The 16157-nt window shown below is 37.2% G+C and overlaps 1 protein-coding gene across 1 annotated transcript in view; it reads left to right on the top strand.

The window, feature by feature from the left end:
• LOC142351147 (uncharacterized) overlaps window positions 1–14190 on the top strand; it is a 297047-nt gene extending 282857 nt beyond the window's left edge. The window contains exons 9-11 of the mRNA XM_075403262.1: window positions 10910–11144; window positions 12340–12590; window positions 13121–14190. Coding sequence (XP_075259377.1) covers window positions 10910–11144; window positions 12340–12590; window positions 13121–13846 — 1212 coding nt within the window. The 3' untranslated portion in view covers window positions 13847–14190. The remainder of the gene's footprint in view (window positions 1–10909; window positions 11145–12339; window positions 12591–13120) is intronic.
• Window positions 14191–16157: the final 1967 nt, after the last annotated feature.

Below are 16157 nucleotides of genomic sequence, written 5' to 3'. Positions count from 1 at the left end.
GCTAATATAAAGTTGGTTGCAGCATAGCAAAAATAAGGGCCAAATAGCACAGTCGTCAGTGCATATGGAATCCCGTTGGGGTCAATTTTTTTTCCACCCGCATGGCGTTCGAGAGCAATTCTTCCGATATTAGTCGGTTTATGTTTTTATTACCCTCAACGTAAGTTTGCAGCAATTATATGTTGGTTCAAGATACTTTTCTTTGCACCAGCTTGTCTTTTTCTTCGTCTTCTGAGTCTCAAATGTAAATTGCTAACATCAAAATGTAGCATTTTTGGAAAAAAAACCAATTTTCCGGTAGTCTTAGATCTCCTTGGAGACCAATTCTGCAAGTCCTAGAATGAGATTCATGCTCGGAATATCCTTAGTTGTAACTGAAAAATGATGCTATTTAACACCGAGATGTTACAATTTCATTTTTCAATTCTCCGTATGCTAATAATATTGGAAACTAGTATACTTTTGATGTTCAATACAGTTATTAATTGCTCTTGAACGAAGTTCATAGCAATTATTGTACACGTGTTGGTCTTTTTTATGCAATTTTATCGCTTGACCATTTTGCGCTTTTCTTCTAGAACATTCTTTGACTTCTCAAGTGACCTTTTCACGCTTTCGTTCTTCATTTTTGAGTGATCTCTATGGTTCTCACTCCGAAGTAAAGCTTGTTGTTAATATAGTGGTCAGAAAATTTTCCAACCGTCTGCCGTTTGAGAGCAATTCCTCAGACATTAGTCGGTTTAGGTTCTAACTTCAGCAATTGTGTAATCAGCAATCGATGCCTTCGATTGGATATAATGAGTGAAGTAAGTCTACTTTTTGACGCGGAGAACCTTTTCCTGGCATATATCCTAGAGAACCAGAGCACTCTTGTGTCTCACATCCTTGAGAAATTGCGGAATACACTAGCATGGCCTCGGATGGTCTCTTCCGTTGCGAGAGCTTCTTAAGCGTGATATTCACATCACCTATCAAATTGAGAGAAATCAATATTGGCTTGCGAGCAATTGATAAATCAAGCTCTAATCTTGGTAGCGCTTTGTCGTGATCCACTGCGTCGGAATGTCTGAATGACTATCATCGGCTGGTGACTATCATTGGGTGAATAACTATCATCGATGGTACAACCATAATCGTGTTCCAATGCTTTCGTTAGCCTTTGTGGATTCTAGGATGTGGCTTATGTATGAGTAGTAAGGTTCGGTTTGGTAGATTTCTGATACGGCGCCTACTTTTCCAGCTTTCGAAATTCTGTTGCATGAAGGGATGTACATTCGAATGCAATTTTTCTGAGCAGGACGCTTTTGTCTAGTCGCCTAATGTCTAGGCTAGCCAATTGAACTCGGACTGATAGATACCAAGCTACGCGAATTCCACCAAGAGGTGAGTCAACCCCTAGTTTTAACGTAATGTCAAGTTTGCAATTATTTATAAAGAAATTTGAAAATTTTGTAAAATAATGCATTAATATTACAAATATTTGCAAACACGTCTGAATATTTGTGTGTCTTATAGTTCGCAGTTGGCCTTGTAGTGTGATTTTACCACACAAATCGTTTACAAGGAGTTCTTTGAACATTTTTCAATTTAATCAAGCAATCACTGAGAAATGGTTAGGAAAATAAGCCACATTGATAAATAAAGCAGAGCTCGACCGGAACGAACTCGGTCCATCGTTTGCAACATTTTGCAAAATTAACATTATTTTGCCAAATTTTGCAAATTTGACCTTGTGAAGAGATAATTTGCAATTTTTTTTTACAAATTTGGCATTATTGAGCAAAAATTTGCAAATGTTTGCAAATTTGGCATTAGTTTTGAACTAGGGGCGTTTAACATTTTGTCCTTTGCATTTCCTCCATGCATGATCTAGACTTCTTTCGCATTCACAATTTGAAGCAGCTGAACTCATTGGCGTCAGTTAACTATTAAAGTCAAATGAAAAGCGCGCCAAAAATGGTGCCATTTTTTCACTTTAAATTTTATTAGTGGTTATAGTTGTATATAATAACATCTAATGATGTCATTTGAAATATCTTTAGGAGCTCTTTGTAGTGCCCTATCCCACCAACTGACGCAAGCTACGGTAGATTGGAGCTCCCACTAGTTCTTCAGATTGGTCTCTAGCTCCACAAGTTTACTTCGAATATCTTGGTACTATACAGGTTATTAGTTAATCAAAAATAGGTTGAGTAATGTTGAATGGTTTTGGAGCCTCGTTCTATTAGACTTATCTCAAATCCGATTGAAAAGTTGGTCGGGCGCGTCAAGCTGGGTGGTGGCAATGCAGGAGGCCCTAAAATGGAGGCGGCCTTACATTGGCATTCGCTGTTCTGTTCATGTTCAGTGGCTAAAGTCCAGTTGCAGAGCACTTCTGATGATCCAGCGCTTTCTTCTGCCTTTAAATACCAATCGAAATGAGAAGTATCCCTCAAGTGTTTCAAAGTATCACTGATAAATTAAGGATTTTGTTGACTATTGCAACCCTGATTTTCGGAAAACTTTTCTGTGATTTCTGATTTTGCTCTAATTTTAGACGGTTTTAATTACTGTCTGTTTTGTTTATTATTATCAAAATTTGTTTTTCTAGCTGCGTAGCTGTAAGCTGAGCGGAGCTATATTGCTGTGCTCTGTTTTTTTTAGGATCTGTTCACACATATTCAAAATTTTTGAAGTCAAATTGGAGTAGTGATTTTTGTCACGCCGAAACAGGAAACGGACCAAAAAGGTGAGTGGATTTGCGGCGTGAAATTTTTTGACTCTAATTTTAAAGTAGTGAGAAAACGGTTTTTTTGTTTACATGCGGCAATTTAACTTTTATTTTCACTGTTTTGTTTTCAATTTTTGCTCTAAATTTGAAGTGGAGTCCAAAAACGGTGTTTGAACAAAAATTCGCTTTCTCGCTAGTGATTTTTTGTTCACATGCGGCAATTTCACTTCGATTTTTACTGTTTTTTCAATTTTTTGGATCGGATTTTTTTTAAATGGTTTTCTCAATCCATTCATAGTTCATTTTAGACCTAGTTTTTTAAATTCAAATTTCTCTTTATCGCTTGTGGTTTTTTTGTTCACATTTGACATTGCGGCCTTTTGACTTTGTTTTTCTGATTTTTTTGATCTGATTTTTTTGGAAATGGTTTTCCCATTTCACTCAAAGTCCGTTTTAGGTCTAGTCTTTTGTTTATCAATGAAAATTCTTTGAATTGTACGTCAGGACTTGTCCTGCTATGTTTTTACAATTCAAAGAATTTGAATTGTATTGGGGCGCTGTCTTTTTTTAAAGATCTGTTCGCACATTTTCATGACTTTTGAAGTCAAATTGGAGTAGTGATTTTGGTCACGCCGAAACAGGAAGTGGAGCGAAAAAGCGAGTGATTTTGCGGCGTAAATTTTTTTCGCTCTAAATTTAAAGTATAGTGAGAAAACCGTGGTTGAACAAAAATTCGCTTTCTCGCTGGTGGTTTTTTGTTCACATGCGGCATTATCACTTTGATTTTTACAGTTTTTTCAATTTTTTGGATCGTTTTTCTAAATGGTTTTCCCAAGCCATTCATAGTCCGTTCTTGGTCTAGTTTTCTGTTTAGTCAATGAGAATTCTTTGAATTGTACTTCAGGACTTGTCCTGCTATGTTTTTTCCAACCGTCTGCCGTTTGAGAGCAATTCCTCAGACATTAGTCGGTTTAGGTTCTAACTTCAGCAATTGTGTAATCAGCAATCGATGCCTTCGATTGGATATAATGAGTGAAGTAAGTCTACTTTTTGACGCGGAGAACCTTTTCCTGGCATATATCCTAGAGAACCAGAGCACTCTTGTGTCTCACATCCTTGAGAAATTGCGGAATACACTAGCATGGCCTCGGATGGTCTCTTCCGTTGCGAGAGCTTCTTAAGCGTGATATTCACATCACCTATCAAATTGAGAGAAATCAATATTGGCTTGCGAGCAATTGATAAATCAAGCTCTAATCTTGGTAGCGCTTTGTAGTGATCCACTGCGTCGGAATGTCTGAATGACTATCATCGGCTGGTGACTATCATTGGGTGAATAACTATCATCGATGGTACAACCATAATCGTGTTCCAATGCTTTCGTTAGCCTTTGTGGATTCTAGGATGTGGCTTATGTATGAGTAGTAAGGTTCGGTTTGGTAGATTTCTGATACGGCGCCTACTTTTCCAGCTTTCGAAATTCTGTTGCATGAAGGGATGTACATTCGAATGCAATTTTTCTGAGCAGGACGCTTTTGTCTAGTCGCCTAATGTCTAGGCTAGCCAATTGAACTCGGACTGATAGATACCAAGCTACGCGAATTCCACCAAGAGGTGAGTCAACCCCTAGTTTTAACGTAATGTCAAGTTTGCAATTATTTATAAAGAAATTTGAAAATTTTGTAAAATAATGCATTAATATTACAAATATTTGCAAACACGTCTGAATATTTGTGTGTCTTATAGTTCGCAGTTGGCCTTGTAGTGTGATTTTACCACACAAATCGTTTACAAGGAGTTCTTTGAACATTTTTCAATTTAATCAAGCAATCACTGAGAAATGGTTAGGAAAATAAGCCACATTGATAAATAAAGCAGAGCTCGACCGGAACGAACTCGGTCCATCGTTTGCAACATTTTGCAAAATTAACATTATTTTGCCAAATTTTGCAAATTTGACCTTGTGAAGAGATAATTTGCAATTTTTTTTACAAATTTGGCATTATTGAGCAAAAATTTGCAAATGTTTGCAAATTTGGCATTAGTTTTGAACTAGGGGCGTTTAACATTTTGTCCTTTGCATTTCCTCCATGCATGATCTAGACTTCTTTCGCATTCACAATTTGAAGCAGCTGAACTCATTGGCGTCAGTTAACTATTAAAGTCAAATGAAAAGCGCGCCAAAAATGGTGCCATTTTTTCACTTTAAATTTTATTAGTGGTTATAGTTGTATATAATAACATCTAATGATGTCATTTGAAATATCTTTAGGAGCTCTTTGTAGTGCCCTATCCCACCAACTGACGCAAGCTACGGTAGATTGGAGCTCCCACTAGTTCTTCAGATTGGTCTCTAGCTCCACAAGTTTACTTCGAATATCTTGGTACTATACAGGTTATTAGTTAATCAAAAATAGGTTGAGTAATGTTGAATGGTTTTGGAGCCTCGTTCTATTAGACTTATCTCAAATCCGATTGAAAAGTTGGTCGGGCGCGTCAAGCTGGGTGGTGGCAATGCAGGAGGCCCTAAAATGGAGGCGGCCTTACATTGGCATTCGCTGTTCTGTTCATGTTCAGTGGCTAAAGTCCAGTTGCAGAGCACTTCTGATGATCCAGCGCTTTCTTCTGCCTTTAAATACCAATCGAAATGAGAAGTATCCCTCAAGTGTTTCAAAGTATCACTGATAAATTAAGGATTTTGTTGACTATTGCAACCCTGATTTTCGGAAAACTTTTCTGTGATTTCTGATTTTGCTCTAATTTTAGACGGTTTTAATTACTGTCTGTTTTGTTTGTTATTATCAAAATTTGTTTTTCTAGCTGCGTAGCTGTAAGCTGAGCGGAGCTATATTGCTGTGCTGTTTTTTTAGGATCTGTTCACACATATTCAAAATTTTTGAAGTCAAATTGGAGTAGTGATTTTTGTCACGCCGAAACAGGAAACGGACCAAAAAGGTGAGTGGATTTGCGGCGTGAAATTTTTTGACTCTAATTTTAAAGTAGTGAGAAAACGGTTTTTTTGTTTACATGCGGCAATTTAACTTTTATTTTCACTGTTTTGTTTTCAATTTTTGCTCTAAATTTGAAGTGGAGTCCAAAAACGGTGTTTGAACAAAAATTCGCTTTCTCGCTAGTGATTTTCTGTTCACATGCGGCAATTTCACTTCGATTTTTACTGTTTTTTCAATTTTTTGGATCGCATTTTTTTTAAATGGTTTTCTCAATCCATTCATAGTTCATTTTAGACCTAGTTTTTTAAATTCAAATTTCTCTTTATCGCTTGTGGTTTTTTTGTTCACATTTGACATTGCGGCCTTTTGACTTTTTTACCATTTCACTCAAAGTCCGTTTTAGGTCTAGACTTTTGTTTATCAATGAAAATTCTTTGAATTGTACGTCAGGACTTGTCCTGCTATGTTTTTACAATTCAAAGAATTTGAATTGTATTGGGGCGCTGTCTTTTTTTAAAGATCTGTTCGCACATTTTCATGACTTTTGAAGTCAAATTGGAGTAGTGATTTTGGTCACGCCGAAACAGGAAGTGGAGCGAAAAAGCGAGTGATTTTGCGGCGTAAATTTTTTTCGCTCTAAATTTAAAGTATAGTGAGAAAACCGTGTTTGAACAAAAATTTGCTTTCTCGCTGGTGGTTTTTTGTTCACATGCGGCATTATCACTTTGATTTTTACAGTTTTTTCAATTTTTTGGATCGTTTTTTTTTCTAAATGGTTTTCCCAAGCCATTCATAGTCCGTTCTTGGTCTAGTTTTCTGTTTAGTCAATGAAAATTCTTTGAATTGTACTTCAGGACTTGTCCTGCTATGTTTTTTCCAACCGTCTGCCGTTTGAGAGCAATTCCTCAGACATTAGTCGGTTTAGGTTCTAACTTCAGCAATTGTGTAATCAGCAATCGATGCCTTCGATTGGATATAATGAGTGAAGTAAGTCTACTTTTTGACGCGGAGAACCTTTTCCTGGCATATATCCTAGAGAACCAGAGCACTCTTGTGTCTCACATCCTTGAGAAATTGCGGAATACACTAGCATGGCCTCGGATGGTCTCTTCCGTTGCGAGAGCTTCTTAAGCGTGATATTCACATCACCTATCAAATTGAGAGAAATCAATATTGGCTTGCGAGCAATTGATAAATCAAGCTCTAATCTTGGTAGCGCTTTGTAGTGATCCACTGCGTCGGAATGTCTGAATGACTATCATCGGCTGGTGACTATCATTGGGTGAATAACTATCATCGATGGTACAACCATAATCGTGTTCCAATGCTTTCGTTAGCCTTTGTGGATTCTAGGATGTGGCTTATGTATGAGTAGTAAGGTTCGGTTTGGTAGATTTCTGATACGGCGCCTACTTTTCCAGCTTTCGAAATTCTGTTGCATGAAGGGATGTACATTCGAATGCAATTTTTCTGAGCAGGACGCTTTTGTCTAGTCGCCTAATGTCTAGGCTAGCCAATTGAACTCGGACTGATAGATACCAAGCTACGCGAATTCCACCAAGAGGTGAGTCAACCCCTAGTTTTAACGTAATGTCAAGTTTGCAATTATTTATAAAGAAATTTGAAAATTTTGTAAAATAATGCATTAATATTACAAATATTTGCAAACACGTCTGAATATTTGTGTGTCTTATAGTTCGCAGTTGGCCTTGTAGTGTGATTTTACCACACAAATCGTTTACAAGGAGTTCTTTGAACATTTTTCAATTTAATCAAGCAATCACTGAGAAATGGTTAGGAAAATAAGCCACATTGATAAATAAAGCAGAGCTCGACCGGAACGAACTCGGTCCATCGTTTGCAACATTTTGCAAAATTAACATTATTTTGCCAAATTTTGCAAATTTGACCTTGTGAAGAGATAATTTGCAATTTTTTTTACAAATTTGGCATTATTGAGCAAAAATTTGCAAATCTTTGCAAATTTGGCATTAGTTTTGAACTAGGGGCGTTTAACATTTTGTCCTTTGCATTTCCTCCATGCATGATCTAGACTTCTTTCGCATTCACAATTTGAAGCAGCTGAACTCATTGGCGTCAGTTAACTATTAAAGTCAAATGAAAAGCGCGCCAAAAATGGTGCCATTTTTTCACTTTAAATTTTATTAGTGGTTATAGTTGTATATAATAACATCTAATGATGTCATTTGAAATATCTTTAGGAGCTCTTTGTAGTGCCCTATCCCACCAACTGACGCAAGCTACGGTAGATTGGAGCTCCCACTAGTTCTTCAGATTGGTCTCTAGCTCCACAAGTTTACTTCGAATATCTTGGTACTATACAGGTTATTAGTTAATCAAAAATAGGTTGAGTAATGTTGAATGGTTTTGGAGCCTCGTTCTATTAGACTTATCTCAAATCCGATTGAAAAGTTGGTCGGGCGCGTCAAGCTGGGTGGTGGCAATGCAGGAGGCCCTAAAATGGAGGCGGCCTTACATTGGCATTCGCTGTTCTGTTCATGTTCAGTGGCTAAAGTCCAGTTGCAGAGCACTTCTGATGATCCAGCGCTTTCTTCTGCCTTTAAATACCAATCGAAATGAGAAGTATCCCTCAAGTGTTTCAAAGTATCACTGATAAATTAAGGATTTTGTTGACTATTGCAACCCTGATTTTCGGAAAACTTTTCTGTGATTTCTGATTTTGCTCTAATTTTAGACGGTTTTAATTACTGTCTGTTTTGTTTGTTATTATCAAAATTTGTTTTTCTAGCTGCGTAGCTGTAAGCTGAGCGGAGCTATATTGCTGTGCTCTGTTTTTTTTAGGATCTGTTCACACATATTCAAAATTTTTGAAGTCAAATTGGAGTAGTGATTTTTGTCACGCCGAAACAGGAAACGGACCAAAAAGGTGAGTGGATTTGCGGCGTGAAATTTTTTGACTCTAATTTTAAAGTAGTGAGAAAACGGTTTTTTTGTTTACATGCGGCAATTTAACTTTTATTTTCACTGTTTTGTTTTCAATTTTTGCTCTAAATTTGAAGTGGAGTCCAAAAACGGTGTTTGAACAAAAATTCGCTTTCTCGCTAGTGATTTTTTGTTCACATGCGGCAATTTCACTTCGATTTTTACTGTTTTTTCAATTTTTTGGATCGCATTTTTTTTAAATGGTTTTCTCAATCCATTCATAGTTCATTTTAGACCTAGTTTTTTAAATTCAGATTTCTCTTTATCGCTTGTGGTTTTTTTGTTCACATTTGACATTGCGGCCTTTTGACTTTTTTACCATTTCACTCAAAGTCCGTTTTAGGTCTAGTCTTTCGTTTATCAATGAAAATTCTTTGAATTGTACGTCAGGACTTGTACTGCTATGTGTTTACAATTCAAAGAATTTGAATTGTATTGGGGCGCTGTCTTTTTTTAAAGATCTGTTCGCACATTTTCATGACTTTTGAAGTCAAATTGGAGTAGTGATTTTGGTCACGCCGAAACAGGAAGTGGAGCGAAAAAGCGAGTGATTTTGCGGCGTAAATTTTTTTCGCTCTAAATTTAAAGTATAGTGAGAAAACCGTGTTTGAACAAAAATTCGCTTTCTCGCTGGTGGTTTTTTGTTCACATGCGGGATTATCACTTTGATTTTTACAGTTTTTTCAATTTTTTGGATCGTTTTTTTTCTAAATGGTTTTCCCAAGCCATTCATAGTCCGTTCTTGGTCTAGTTTTCTGTTTAGTCAATGAAAATTCTTTGAATTGTACTTCAGGACTTGTCCTGCTATGTTTTTTTGTTTCGTTTTACATTCTTTTATCGTTTTACGCTCGTTTTCGTTTTACATTTGTTCACACAGCAAAGCTGAAGAAATCTTTTTTTCTGATTGACTTTTTCCTCTCACTAAGATCGTTTGCGCGCGTGACGTCATTCCTCATTCTTTCTCTAACAAGGGCTTTAGGTTCATTTGGGGGATTAGATTTTGATCATACTGGACTTAACTCACTCATTAAAATGACTTCTGCACTCTAAAACTGAAGTTTAATTTGACTTAGTTTAAGGTCTAAGGAACTCGTATGTGCAGTAAAGGTCCATAATAAAAGGCTTCTGCGGAATGAATTTTAACAAGCTTTATTAATTTATCGCTAAATGTTTTTTACCTAGCTTTTTGAGCGGCGTAGATTTTTTCAATTTAGATCTGAATCTGTTTATATCTCTATTATACGGCGCGCATGTCTATTCTTTTGCAGCTCTTCCGGCAATCTGCCGGCTATGTTTCTAAATTTAAAGTAACCTCGTTTGAAGCTTCGTTTGAGTTGCATGAAAGTTGCGGTGATCAGCTTTTAGTTCTGTTAGGGGGTCTAAGCAGGTGCAACTACTGTAAAAATGGACCAGTACTGGATTTGAACCAACATCTACTTGCAAGACGAGTATGCTAACCGATACACCAACTGGTCTTAAGCTCTCGAAATTGGGCATCTCTTAAAACCCTTTCTCATCTCTCAAAATTGGGCATCCATGCAACTACTGTGAAGATGGACCGTTCTGGATTCGAACCAGCATCTCTTAGTTGAAGGCCTAGTGTGCCAACCATTACACCAACTGGTCTTAAGCTCTTGAACTTGGACTTAAAACCCATTCCCATTCCCAAGGCTTCTTTTCGCTAGCCAAGTCTACGTTGAACAAGTAGAGCTTCTTGTCAAGTTATGTCAAGCCTATCTTATGCACAATTTACATTAGGTTTTCCTCTTAACCTTCTAACAATTTGAACTCAAACGAAATTTGTAGCAATATTAGCCCTACTGGTCTTTTTATGCAAATTTTTGTACTAGCGAATTTTCGTGTGATCTCATTTTCCTCTGGCCGTTTGAGGTGAACAGGACTTGATAAACAGATGAAGACGCTAGGGCACTAAGTCGCTCTTTTCTCCTACGCCTCACTCCACCCGTAACCGGGCACACGACCACCACCACTCACTCCCCCCCCCCCCTCAAAAAAAACCAGCACGCTCCAACCCTGGTGTCGCGGATTAAGCTTCCCCCCTAAGCCGCATCTCACTACTGATGAAGCTAGTCGTTTGAGAGCATTTCGCCCGACATTAGTCGGTTAATTTTGTTTTTGATAGCTTGGAGCGCGGTTGATCTTAAGAGAAGAGTGCTTGCTGTCGATTCTTTGGTTTAAATTGCAAAATTTTCTCAGAACTAAATTGTTTCCTAAATATATACTGAGAATTCTAACACATCAGGTTAACGTGGTATTTGTTTAGGTTAATCTACTCCACATATTCCATTCCAAGTCAATCGAGAGCTCAGATCAGGTGGATTTTGCACTGACAGACCACTGTGTGGACTGTTGTTTTTCCAGTTCAAAAGTGGGACTGGCTGACGTCAAGAAAGAGTCCAAGTTGAGGAAAGTGGCCAAAGCACCAATAGTGGTCTTGGATGCTGTCCTGAAAAGATCACCCAAACTTTTCTTCACAATTTGCATGGGCATGATCATAGGTGCTTTTAATAATCATATACCTCGCAAGGTTGGGCGCTTTAAGACCTGAATTTGAAATAAGAATTGCGTCGTAAATGCAAACGTCTAAAAGCATTGCGTAAAAATTTACATTTTTAATAGCCGCGAAGCGATGGCGGCTATTATTGGGGACATTGTGTTTTTATAATTCGTCGTCTCCATCAATAATTCTTGTGACCACTGACTTTTTTCAGTTTCAGTCACTTCTACTGCTCTGCAGTTAAAATTTGAGTGCGTGACGTTATTTGTTCGGCTTTTGGGTCAATTGCGTGACTAACCTCACTCTAAAAAATGACTTCTGAACTACCTCACTCTAGAAAATGACTAAGTTTTATGAACATTCACCAGTTAAAGATCAATAGTGTGCATCTAAGTGGTGTCAAACCTATATGCCCTAATTCTTGAGTGTTGAGTTTTTGATTTCAAATATTAATTTTGAATAAGCTCTATTATGGCCTTTTCCTTATAGAGCGTATGTGTCTCATAAAAATGGCAGTCCGAATGTAACTCAAAAAGATCTTTTTTCGGATCTTTTCCGTTTGTGACCCCCCCCCCCCCCCCAGCTTAGTGGGCGCGTATTATTTGCATCCACCAGACGCACGTGCCATATTTTTACATAATGATTTATATCTAATGACACTTGCTCTGTAACTGGGGGCCACAAACGGAAAAGATCCGTTTTTCTTTAGTTGTGTCAAATCCATGGAAGGCCACAAGCGTCTTGCGGTTATTTTCCGGCAATGTACCGGCTTTGTTCTTCCAGGTGATTGTTTGCATGCAGTACTCATAAATGAGAAGAAACGCGAAAGTTCGTTGACACAGGCTTAGGATATTTAAAATTACTGGGAACAGGAAGCAAATCGGAAATAGATTGAATTGACGACATGATTGATTAAGCTCAAACAAACTCTGAAGCAGTTAGTTGAGACTAAGTATGCAGCTTTAAATAATTTTATGATTCCACCCCCCCCCCCCCCCTCCCCCCACAAAAAAAAACAATGTTGCAGCCTCAACCCCAACCCCAATTTTTGTGTCCTAACCCACCCACGGAGGGCTATTCTAAAAAGAAGCTTAAGTTCCCCTAAAGTTAGGCTAGCTACTACCGAATTTAATCGGTCACCAGTAGTGTGAGAGCAATTCGCTCGAATTTAGTCTGTTATGCTTATTTGTGTTTAGCTCCCCGTGTGCTGGCTATTGTGATTCTGAACACACTGAGTTTCTATGTGTTCCTCTGGAGTTCTCTGTGTCATTTGGGACTGGTGGTAGTGTGTAACATGTTAATGAAGATCAGAGTGTGTTACAATGTACTAGAGTACATGCCGGGACAGCAGTTGGAAGACTACACTATGCGTACTATTGGGGAGGAAGGGGAGGGGAGGGAGTTGACCAATCAGAGTGGACTGGAACGCGAGTTGAGCGATATTGACGTAAGGAAATTAGTTTTGCAATCGAGAGGAAGAACTTGTTAATTTGCGACGTCTCAGTGGGCGATACATAGCCTTGCAAAATTGTCTTCCGAGAACTTGCAAGTTTTTTCAAGTTAAACATGGTACTGTTATGGTACTGCATTTAAATACTTTTTCTCGAGGTTGTGCTTTCTTGGCTGTGACTTTTCTAAGATTTCATGGCTTCCCCTCTGCCTATAAATCAACATTCAACCACCCCCCCCCCCCCCCCCACCCTCAATTAAAATTGTATATACCATAGTGAGACTCAGTTGGTCGTATTCATAGGGAAGAAATCAATTGGTATGTATAAAGTCATGATGCTCTACGCGTTTTTTGAGAGACTGTGCTCATTGGATAAATAAAACGGGTCATCAGATATTGTTAATAATTCAATATGCCTCGCTAACTTCCGAGGTATTGTGAAGCTTCAGAACAATTTAGGACCGGAAATTTAGTTAGGGCTTCTTCTTTTTCCTGCTATATTATTCAATTAACCGTACCCGTTTTAGGAAGGGCAATACGTAACCTCGGTATCTCGGGCCGAAGTCCCAATTGCTTACGAAGATTGGTCAACTGCTCCATTGACTGACGAATCATTTCACTCGGACATTCCACAAGACTTGCATGTTGACGAACACGATGGAACTGTAGATTCAACTCCGGCTGCAGTTCTCAGGCGCATTTCGGCGGAAATTGATTCGATGATGTCAAAACAGCACGAATTTATTGAAGCGGTTAGAACTGTCAAAATGGCATTCGAGCTGCCGTCAATGAAAGATGACGTTGATGGAACCTACGGACCCATAGCTTTCGTTGGATCCCCTAAAATGGAGCAAATATCGTGGAATTCCGACAAGTTTTTGTGGACGTTTGCGTGCGTCGTACAGTTTGTGTTCGATGTTCTTATTGCCATACCCTTTCTATTTTACTTTGTTCACGTGCAGGATCTGAGAAAGAAACGGTGGTTCACAGCAGTTTACTACTTCATATGGTACCTTGAAAATTGCATTGTCGTTGCGTTAAATTTATTAACGAAGCATATAATTGTTTGGATGCCTCTTAGCTGGACGAATCGTTTGCTTGGCATGACTTGCACAATTTTGTTTATACCAATAGTGGGTTTTGTGCTGCTTCGAGTATATCACGTGAAATTTGACCCAGAAAAACTTGCCGAATTTGATCTGAAACTGAGTCAGGACTCAAAAGATAATAGTGAAGGTCAAGCTAATGTTTGAAAATTAGAATTTGAATTTAAATAATATTATTCTGAAATGAGATGTAAAAGTCAATGCCGCACGTGCAAAAATTGTGATTTTCTTTGTTGGACAAAAATGGAGAGCGAAGGGAGTAGTGTTTTTGTTCATACCAGCTATCGAAAGAAAGCGAAAACAGTAAGTGTGAAAAAAATTACTGCTAAGCGAGCGAGTTATTTGGTCACGTGTGGCATTTTTGAAGCAGTTTTTTCTAGTTTATACTTTACTTTTTGTGTAAAGTGCTTTTCTACGCCATATTAACAAGTAGCTGTACATTTTGTAACATTTTTGACCGTCTCAATTATACATTAGAGTTTTATATGAAATCTTAAGCTATTTTCGTGATCTCGCAATTTTAGACGCCTTTTAACCGCTTTTTGTACCTTTTTTCTTGGTTTAGTGTCTCGGTTATTTGTGGATTGCAATTTGCTTTTATTTTGATATTCGAACAATTTTTTTCTTAGTTTTTCTGTTTTGGAAATTTTTGCTATATTCCGTCTTTTCTGCCTTTCAGAATACTTTGTCATGTTGAATTGCTTGTTTAACTATGGTTAGCGGTAGGGGTATTATAACAAAGTAAAATCAAATGAATATTTGACAGCAAATTTTCCAATTTTATATAATCAATTTTAATCAATTTTGCAGTTGTTTGTACTTCTTACTTCTTGCTCATGTTATTAAGTGTTTTCCAGTGCGTTTGGGTGTGCCTATGGAGTTCATTGAATAAACATGGACTGTTTTATAGAGTGTGTTGAGTGCAGTCTTTGCAATTTTAGAGTATATTATTAGTCGGTTGAAGCTTTTTCAGGTTTAGTGCTTTGAAACTTTTCTCCTTGCTCGGTTTTTTTAAATTTGTATCGTTGGTTATGTTTTTCCATCAACTAATTTTTGCTGTTGAACGCAATTAAATTGTAACAGAGAATATATGAAACATGCATCTGTAGTTGCAACTTCTGAAAAGTTTCCAACCAAAAAAATTCATAATTTGATTTCCTTTTGTTTCCTCAGTTGTTTCAAATTGAATGGTATAATGAACTAATAGTTTTCTCAGTAAGTTTTTGGCTATGGTTGAGGCTATATTTTACTGCGAGTCGATTCCGGAGTCTTCCGGCTATGTTTTTCTAAGATCTGTTCTTACTTTTTTTTGCCTTTTTTACGTCAATGAGAGGTCTGATTGAAGGTGATTTTCATCTTACTGGAGTATTAAAATATTTTAGTTATTTTTTAGTTGCTCTCATACGAAGTTTGTTGCAATTATATTAGTCCTGTTGGTCTTTTTATGCGATTTTTTGCTTGACCGATTTTTCGTCTGGCGAATTTGACTTTTCGTCCTTAAAAACGGGATAAACAGGTAGCGCCCAGCGGGCATTAAGTTTCATTAGAGGCCTTTAGCCCCTTAGTAGTCTTTTAATTGCTTAGTGTGGTGAAGCTATTGGGAAGCCGTAGTTTAAGGTAAAAAGGTAATTTTAGTTTTTGAGCTCAAAATGTTGCAAATTTTCGTGTTTTCGCCATTTTTTGAATTTTATGTCTAACCAGTCTAAAATTGAGACTGGTTAAAGATGATTAAGGTCTTTTGCAAGACATAATTACTTTTTATGACCATTTTAAGAGCTATATCTTGGTAATTCTAACAAAAACACGCAAATTAATACTAATTTTAACAATTTTTTTCAAGCTTTACGAAAATTTGTCACTTTTCGAGGTGTCTTAGCCCTAGGTGTCAAGGAACCTCATCTAGGGTTTGGTAATGGGTTACTACATAGCTTCTATGGGTAACGGAATGGTTTTCTACTTTTTAACATCACGAATTTTAGCATTATCTTGACAAAACTTGTAATTTTTTTCAATGCTTTTTGACCTTGTCTTTTTTCAAGTTTTTCAAGACCCAGGAGGCCAGAAAACCTCATTAAGGGTTTGACAATAATTTATTAATTATTTTTTTGCCATTTTGAAAGTTTTCAACTTTTTAATATCACAAAATTTATCAATTTTTTGATAAAAATTGCAATCTTTTTGAAAATTTTTGTCATTTTTTCTCCAGCCTTAAGAGCCCAGGAACCTTCTCTACCAGGGTTTGATAATAGGTTACTGTATAGTTTCTAGTTGTAATATAATGTTTTTCAAGATTTTAACATCACGAATTTTTGCATTTTTTGACAAAACTTTTCATTTTTTTCATTTTAACGTTTTGTCAATATTAATGTTTTTTCAACCTCAGGGTTCCAAAAGCCTCCGTTAGGGTTTGTGATAACAATTTACTAGAAAGTTTTTATTGGTCATGGATTAGTGTTCA

This window comes from Convolutriloba macropyga, chromosome 12, assembly GCF_964194025.1.
Source record: "Convolutriloba macropyga chromosome 12, txConMacr16.3, whole genome shotgun sequence".
NCBI lineage: Eukaryota > Metazoa > Xenacoelomorpha > Acoela > Convolutidae > Convolutriloba > Convolutriloba macropyga.
This window is presented reverse-complemented; position numbering and strand designations above follow the sequence as displayed.